Here is a 9117-nt window from a genome sequence, read left to right as displayed (position 1 = left end):
TATTAAGATTAATTAGTATTTAATTTGTATTTAATTTTTACTAATTGGTACAGCAGTGACGATTGNATTATTATTATAATTAATATTAATATTATTATAATAAATATTAACTTCTTTTCATGCTTTAAAATGTAATTTGGATAAGAAATGAATACAACTTCACTGAACAAAGACACAACATTTAAAACATCGTTTTGGACATTTTAACTTAATTTATATTTTTAACTTATGAATAAGTAATATGTAAATTACTTTAAGTTTCTGAGTTGTACATTTTTTGTTATTAATCGCCAAAAATAATTATTTCACACCCTGTTAGAAATCAAAAAAATTTTATTGGTTTGAGAATATCGAATAAAAATGTTGAAAAAGTATACGCGTGAAATTGTCCCAAATATTAAGTTGTTTTAGATAAATAAAAAACAAAATAACCTGATGAATTTGTCGATTACTCGTAAAAAGAGTAAAAATTACCAATATTTTTCTAAACTTGTAATTCATTACATTGCTTAGCTATAACCGGGCTATTTGTTGAACATTTTAACTTTGATAATTTTACTGTTGGTAAACTAGTCTTAAAGTGTTTCATTCATATAATGAAAATGACCGACTAACTACCTAATTCGTGCGACGTAAACATTTTCAATTTATGTAAAAAGGACAAAAAATTTTTATAATTTCTACCAGGGTATATCTAATATTTCATCGTTTAAATGTATATATAAATCGATACAATGTTTAATGATCTAAAAATTTTTGGTTTTTATTGAAATAATGAAAGAATAATTTTGTGTTCATTAATTGAAAATTAAAAGTAGGACATCGGTTTTTTGGAATCAAATTCATCTGCAGCTGAATCGTTCATTGATTGCTTGTCGCTGTTGTTTCCAGATAGTTTCTTTAAAACCCACTTAGCCATTTCCGGATTTCTTTTCATTTCTCGTAAAAGCCAACGAACAGTAAAGCTGAAAAAATATAAAACATTGCATATTTATATGTTTTATCATAATAGTAATAATAATATGTCACTTAGCTTAACCCTTCAAAGTTTAATTTTTCGAGTATATTATAAGAAACTCGAGAAAAAATATACTGCTAATTTGAAAACGTAAAATAAAATTTTTTAATTGAAAGCTCAAAGGAAGCTCACATTTTTTCATCTTTAATAAAATTGAAATTAATTTTTTTTGAAGAAAAGGCATAATATCTTCATCAAATATTTTATTTATCTAATAAGTATTTTACATATTTTGATTTGATAAATATACTAATTGAATACGCTACTATAGTTAAAAAATTACCTGTTGGAAGATACTAGCCTTCAGACACAACCTCAAGTTAGGCATAATATCTAAAATTACTATGTGACGAAGTGAAATACTATTATTATTATTTTTATTATTTATTTATCCTTAAAGCGTGGCGACGTTTTTAGCGTTAGCAGTTTATAAGCACTGTGATTGGTTGTTCAGTAGCTTGCTTTTGTTTTGTAGCGCGCAAATACGAGTGTTATAGTAAGTTAAGAAAGTGGAATATTAACCTATGGACGGCTGAAGACTAATTTTGATTGATTTTCTCGAGGAGACGCTGAGGTGAAATGCGTATTTTTACAGTTTATAACATAACCTTTATTTAATTTTTCTATTTCAAATATTGAAAAATGGCAAAACGGAATAAGAAAGAAGAGAGCGCGCTGAAAGTCGGGCTAGTATATTATTAGTTTCTGATCGTTTTTAATAAATTAATTTTACTTCATTGTACGTAGAAGTAGTGAAAATCGATATTATGTATGATTAGCCCGAGTTTGCATTTTTGAACAAAGATCCATCTAACAAGGTAAGACTACATGGAACCAAATTGACTCGTGCGATGGCTCAGTATCTTATAACAGGAAGCTTAAAAGCTTAAATGCTAATCGTTGAAGGTCTTCAGAATTAAAATGATGTATTTAATTATTTTTATGTATCTAATGGAATGACTATTATACCTGCTCTTCAAAAAAATTTTCAACTTGTACATCCTAAATGGAAGTTTAAAAAAAGTAAGCCCCCTTAAGTCCATAAGGCTCATTTTTATTTTATATGTACGTCAGAAGCACTTTACTCGATGACAGTGATGAAATGAATTTGAAAAAAGTAATAGTACACCTGAATCTCTCATGCACATTTAACGAAGCTTATCGACTCATCCTACGAACTTTTAAAAACGCATTTTCATGAATAACAATCCATACAAAAAATTTTTGCTTACATTACAATAATATAGTTTGTCGCTGCAAAACTCTATTTTATTGTTGTAAAGTAAAACTCACTTGGTATGAGAAATTATTAAAAAAAATCATATTTTATAAAAATGTTGTTAACGCAAGAAAAGTTCGTAGTTATATCAATTCGCTTTAATTTTGTAGTGACGTAACTCGATTTTAGTGTTGAGAACTAAATTGTTTCGTGCGTGTTTATTGAATTAATAAATTTGTTCGATTATGTTTAAAAAAATATCTTCACCTACGAAAACTAATTTGAAAAAAAATATTCAGTTAAAATACATATCCATAAATTGCGTTAGTTCGACATTTCTACGTCCAAGTAGTGTAAGTTCATTACTATTGTGTATACAACAACACATTCTCACTAAGGTATAATATCTTTTAATTAGTCCTGCCTACGCGAACATACTATAATAAACGTTGCAATTTTCAGGCCATATGCAGAATGTTCGCTAAATGCAGGGAAGTGCGACCTTGCTCGCATATGTCAAGAAAGTTGTCCATCCAAAATGAAAATATTTCCGTAAAAATTCGTGAAAATAGTACGCTACTCATTTTAATATGGATTTATTTCAATTTAATGAAATAAATTTAGCTAACTATAATTTAAGAAATATAAGTATACACACATATTACTGAATAATTTTAAGTAATAAGCTGTACATGAATAAAAATATTTTTTAAGTTTTAATAATGTAAACTCAATTTCACCGTAACACGAAGATCATGTAATAAGATATTAAGTAAGCTATTAAAGTCTTATGAAAATATTATTGAACTCTCTCAACAATAAAGAAATTCTTGTACGAACCCATCATAAGAAGAATCATTTTGGAGAAGAAGCATGAAAATTTTCTCAAATTTATTATCATTCGAATAATCTCTCTTGCCAAAACTGATTGCTGTCATTAATTGGTCCGGTTGATATCCTCGAATCTCTCTCGGCTTTGTTCGTGGTTTGCCACAATTTCCAAAATGGATAGTTGCTGTCAAAACTATGCCAACAAAGGCATAGTAAATAAGTAGATTGAATCGCATTATTTTCTGAAACCAGAATAAAAAATTTAGTGAATGTATTTCTTGACAATTAGTTAAATTACTGAAAAAAATCCAAAATTTGTTCCAACGAAAAAACCATCAGTAAAATTTTTAATTTCTTGTAATGTTATTTCGCATAGTTGATCAATATTTTAACATTGAAAAGACACATTCATGCTTATATTTGTTATTATTTTAATTTTTGATATTTTAATACATCGGACTGACGTATCATACTTACGCAGTTGAGAATTTTGCAAATTTTATTTGTTTTATTTGTCCGAAAGCTAAATTTGATTAAAAAAGGAAACACCTAGCTAGGATAACTAAATACAATTTAATTAATTCATAAATAATTCAATTTTTTGTAAAATATAAAAAATACATTGTTATACACAATGATAAGCTAATGTATTTCGAGTGGTATATGGATTCGAAGAGGACACATGCACTTCCGTCGATGTCTACTAGGATGCTCATTGCATTACGTATAATAGAGATGTTTTATGACGTTCACATATTAGGGTTGTAGCAATTGGATAGTAACTTGTAATACTACTCAATTTTGATACAATATTTAATAAGTAATATTGATGTTACTAAAGTAACATGTTAAATATTATTGCTTTGTTTTTTTCCTTTTTTTTGCAAAACCTTATAGTAATAGTTTTTTTAAGTCAAATATATTTATCGGTTAACAAAAAGTAAAACAATTTTTGATAAACAATTTTCTCCGTGTACACAAATTAATGTATAGAAACTCATGAAATTCCCGAAAGATGTTTGCAATAATTTTCTCAAAAGTAACAGTTAAGCCTATAACAAAAATATTACATAACAAAGAAATAGAACGTGAAAGATGATTCGATTTATTTTACAGCTCATTCAAAATTTAACGTTGCCTTCTGAAAATAAAATATAGTATAATCAATTTTCATTTTTATCTTGAGGACCTCGAGGTCAGAGGAAAACTTTAAATTTTTGAAACTTTCCTGCAGATTTTTATCAGATTTGTTACCAAAAGATATCAAAACATAAGTACTAAAATATTAATACTTCAAATGACCCCTTTATAGTGTGAATATTCAATAATGCCTTTTATATCAATATTTTTACGCTTTAAAAGAGAAAAAGAGAGAGATAATTGAAGTTTCAACAAAGAATTTTTTTCTGCAAAACCCATTTTTTAGCAAAAAAAACTTTTTTATAGTACACTTGATGCTATTCATATTGTGGGCTGATAGTTTGCAGTTTTCAAAAAAACTTTTCATTAACTATTTGATCCATAATTCTAAAATTTAAAATTATAAAAAATAAAAATATATTAATTAGTAGAAATTTGTCGTTTTAGAACACTATCAAATGAATGAATCTATTAATGGATTAATAAGTGAATGGTCAAGCAAATAGTCTAAAAGCGTTGTATTAGTGCCAAAAAATATTTGATTTCTACTAAGGTTTTGTTGCATCTTTTTCTCAAAACGATTTTGCGTTCCTGTATTTAATAATTTTATTGTAAATAGATTTTATTGTTCTGTTAATGTTCATTCAAAGGTATTTATTACCAATTCATTAACTATACAGATTATAAAAGTGCAATAATGTTTCGAATTTTGATCAATTTTTAATCATACAATGAAAAAATGTTCATTCATACAATAAATATCTTAACATTATGTATGTGCAAAAAAGAATCTAGAATAGGTCACTAGATAATTTTAGTAATTACTTATTGTTTAAAAATAAAATTTTTCATAATTTTGACTTCTTTTTTAAAAGTCAATTAACGAATTTTAAGTTACTATTTAGAAACGCGTTTACTTCATTTACCAAACAATATATCATAAAATAATTGTATTAATGTATGAGAAATTATCATCTCACGCACTATTAACGATCAATTGCACGATTCGTTTTTCTATATATCACTATCCACCAAGCAGGCCTGTCATTCACTTCGTGCTGAGACGTGCGCTTGTGTATAGTCGTAATATCCAAGCCAATTATAAATGAAATTAATTTTGCTGATGACGATCACGTGTTGTTAATAAATGTCCGTTTTATAATTAATTTTTTTCGAAATTGTGACTTTGATGATCTTGATCGGCGATACCGCGCGAATGCGAAAGCGCAATTTTATTTCTCGCGGTGCCCGTTGGATGGGACTGAGACATGGATCGGTTCGACGAGTGCTTTTGTAGGGTAGTTTCGCGCTGCTTCATCGGAGAGTCGAACGACAGCGGCAGCTAGGCCGCCGTTGCGCATTTTGTCGCCACCCCAGCAGCTTTTACGCCGACTCACACATAGGCACACACTCGCCGCCCCCAATATGTACGCACGTACATACGCACTCTCGGCATATCGTGCGTAGATGCGTTTTCGCGCACACACTCGTACACATGTTCATGGGGTGCGTCGTTGCAGTGAACCAGCGATGCGTACACGTACGTGTGCGAGTTGCAAAAGCCGCCAACGCTGCTGCAGCCATCGGTAGCTGTTGCGTCGCCTCTGCCCGGCGCCAAACCAGGCCAGCATGGCAGCAGCTGCTGCTGCAGCTTACATAAGCAACATACGGACGATGATTAAGATAATGGAAAGCCCAGAACACTCGTGAAAACCCTTTAGTGACTCGTAAAACTCTCTGAAAACTCGTTCAGCCCGAAAGCTCGGCCTCTCGATTTATCTCATTCTGTAATGTTGCTGTCATCGGAGTGGCAAATGGCTAATAACTTCTAGCTAATGAGTTGCATTTACTTTCGATTGAAAATGCACAACACGGAACATCAAGTCTGCGGTTAACATAAGAAGGAACAAAAGTATTAAAGTATATCCATCGGCTTGCGCAAATCTGACAAAAACGAGAAAACATTCTGCTAACTTCCCACTCACTCTCTTACGTTCTACGAAGCTGTGTATTTTTTAACTAAAAATAAATGAATGTCGCACGTACGCACGATATTAAAAAAAAAGGAACACGAAGAGAGGATTATTTTTCAAATATCAAGTGCTATTCGGAGCTAATGATACTTCATCATCAATAAAATGTAGTTTTTAATTTATTAAAAAAAAAATATTAATAAATGTTAGAAAATATATCGAAGATAACTTGAGAAAAACCTCGAAGTATTTAACCCGTTAACGCCAAAACGGACAGAATTTTTTTCTCTCTGTTGTAGTCTGCAATTAAATCATCTTATAGGAGCGAGAAAAATTTTTGAGTACTCATTTTCTATGTAAAATTTAATGTACTTTTTCAATATGTGTTTATACTTAACCTCTGATTAATATTAAAAAAGTTATAAACAATTTACTGCGTAAAAATACGATTTTGAATCTTGAAAAAAAACTTTGATTCAAATTTTTTTTATGAAAGAGACTTGAACTGTGGCCAATAATACCTAAAATTGAGGAATAATGACCTACAGTTTAAAGTACTGTAGGTGGGATTTGAATATTCAATAACTTTTTTTTCTAATATTGATCGTTTTCGAACAAAAAAGTACATTTTTTGGAACATTTTTTGGTAAATTTCTTGAGAAAAGTGTATTTTTTGGAGTCTACCATTTTGAATATTAAAATCCTACCTACAGTACTTTAAACTGTAGGTCATTATTCCACAATTTTAGGTATTATTGACCAAAGTTCAAGTCTCTTTCATAAAAAAAATTTGAATCAAAGTTTTTTTTCAAGTTTCAAAATCGTGTTTTTTCGCAGTAAATTGTTTATAACTTTTTTAATATTTATCAGAGGTTAATCATAAACCCATATTCAAAAAGTACATTAAATTTTACATAAAAAATGAATACTCAAATATTTTTCTCGCTCCGATAAGATGATTTAATTTCAGACTACAATAGAGAAAAAAATTCTGTGCGTCTCTGCGTTAACGGGTTAATTCATGGATTTTAAGATTTGATAATAACATAAGTGAAATTCCAATTCGATTTTCATCCGTTAATAGCAAACGATAATTCAAATAAATACAGTACTCAATAAAATTATCAGAACTGTTATAGGTCTCTGCAGGTGTCGTTTATAAAGTTCAATTTAGCCAATGTTAAAATGTTAAATAAAGAGTTAATCGAGTTTATCATCGAAATAAAAACGTTTTTAAATATATTCTAAATAATTATTATTTAATAGGTGTCTCGAGTTTTACAAGAGGCTATGCTTAAGCACAAATATAACACTACGGTTTAGTGAGGGGTCACCTTAATTGTTCGTGAACATTAGGCGCTAAAATGCATAGCTACAACACAAGTGTCACTATCAATGAATTGTCACCAAGTTAGTATAGACCAAGTATATACAGTTCATATAATGGAGACGTTATATACTCATGCAAGAGAGGAGTGATGAGTTGCAATAACTAAAAATTATCAATTTTTCCGAATAATAAACTTACTAGAATATTTCATATTTTCCGAAACATAATAAAATATGAGCCCGTTCAGCAAAGACCTGCCACCTACGTAAATACGCAATTTTTGATTCAAATATCTTTTACTCGCTTAGAAACGCTTACCAGCAGCTAAAAAAACGTCAAAGGCATGGATTGAACGATTTTTTTTTGTTTTTTTCTAGTTTTCTAACTTACGTTTTTCTAGTTTTAAACGCTGACCAGCAGCTAAAAAAAAGTCAAAGGCATGGATTGAACGATTTTTTCTTGTTTTTTTGTAGCTTTATAACTTTAAAAATCCCCGAAAATTGTTTTCAATGTGTTCTGATATAAAACTAAACTGCACCAATCGAAAGAGGAGGCAATATTTCGAAAATTGTATTTTCCTAGATGACGAAATAATCAGCACTATTTTCCGTGCGCCAGAGGCACACACGTAGCGGCGAGTTTTCGTCTTTTCGATTTTTTCACAATTAAATGTTGTAAAAATAATCTAAAGATATGAATCGATTGGTTATTTTCCGGCATTTGATAGGTTGTGATGATTTGAAGTTGAAAAGGAAATACGTAGAATAAAATCGACTTGAATATTTAAGTTTTTACTAACAAAAAAATATTTTTGGAAATTTTTTAAGCTACGTGAAAACGCCATATTTTTGCGAAGTTGCTGGCCTTTGCTACACGCTCTCTAATTTCCTGTACTTCAATGAAATTTGAATTGTCTACCAGATTTTCAGAAAAGCTAAAATTTTGTTTTTTCAAGTCTTTTTAAACTAGTAAATACTCGTTAATTAGATTTGAATATTAAAATTATTTCAGAGCCTTTCGATTATTGTTTACAATTCTATTAGCGATTTTTCGCGAAATTTTAACCACAATTTTTAACTAATCTTGATGATTTTTAGAATTTTAAAAGGTTTTCAACGGAACACACTTTTAACTATATGAATTTCAATTCCAAGAAAGTTTTAGAATCATTTTTTCACACATTAATAAAACACGCAAAAGTGGCAAAAATTAAATTTTTTCCAACACACATGAACATATTTTAAAAACGGATGAGTAAATTAATTGTTTTGACGAAAATATTCTCCATTTGAATGGAAAATAATGTCATTATAATAATTTTGAAACCTCAAAGATCAAGATTAGGCAAAATTTGTGTTCAGAATCACGTATGGAAATCACCGTTTTTAAGAAAATGATTTTTTTATATTTTTGAAAAGTTTAGAACTTCAATAATAAGCTCCTAAAATTGTATGAAGCAATAAGTGTTGCAAACTTTCAGAAATTACTTTGTTAGGACCAATTAAAGTGAGTCTCTTTTCGTTCTACTTATAAACACGTTTATATAAAAATTAATTTAAATCAACCCGAAAAATATGAAATTTTGGAAAAAGATAGTTGACGGAGT

At 29.2% G+C, this 9117-nt stretch overlaps 1 protein-coding gene across 2 annotated transcripts; it reads right to left on the bottom strand.

The window, feature by feature from the left end:
- Nucleotides 1-801: 801 nt before the first annotated feature.
- On the bottom strand, nt 802-5483 carry LOC106652269. 2 transcript variants are annotated; one of them, XM_014371120.2, is made up of 3 exons: nt 5193-5483; nt 3078-3310; nt 802-965 (listed from the first exon to the last, which is right to left on the bottom strand). In XM_014371120.2, the coding sequence occupies exons 2-3, from the start codon at nt 3302-3304 to the stop codon at nt 809-811; spliced, it is 384 nt and encodes a 127-aa protein (XP_014226606.1). In that variant the 5' UTR covers nt 3305-3310; nt 5193-5483; the 3' UTR covers nt 802-808. The 2 variants fall into 2 exon arrangements, with proteins under 2 accessions (XP_014226606.1, XP_023315044.1); XM_023459276.1 differs by lacking the exon at nt 5193-5483 and having other exon boundaries at nt 3078-3431.
- Between the last annotated feature and the right edge of the window lie 3634 nt (nt 5484-9117).

The sequence above is a fragment of the Trichogramma pretiosum genome, unplaced genomic scaffold, assembly GCF_000599845.2.
Source record: "Trichogramma pretiosum strain Unisexual culture from Peru unplaced genomic scaffold, Tpre_2.0 scaffold31, whole genome shotgun sequence".
In the NCBI taxonomy this organism is placed as follows: Eukaryota; Metazoa; Arthropoda; class Insecta; order Hymenoptera; family Trichogrammatidae; genus Trichogramma; species Trichogramma pretiosum.
The sequence above is the reverse complement of the archived record's forward strand: the minus strand, read 5'-3'. Positions and strand labels throughout refer to the sequence as shown.

Bases quoted from the DNA above. Each gene is read 5' to 3' on its own strand.
- LOC106652269 (XM_014371120.2), bottom strand. From the start codon at position 3,304: ATGCGATTCAATCTACTTATTTACTATGCCTTTGTTGGCATAGTTTTG. The intron at 966-3,077 runs GTTCGTACAAGA...ATATTTTTTCAG, and splicing joins AATGATTCTTCTTATGATGG to CTTTACTGTTCGTTGGCTTT.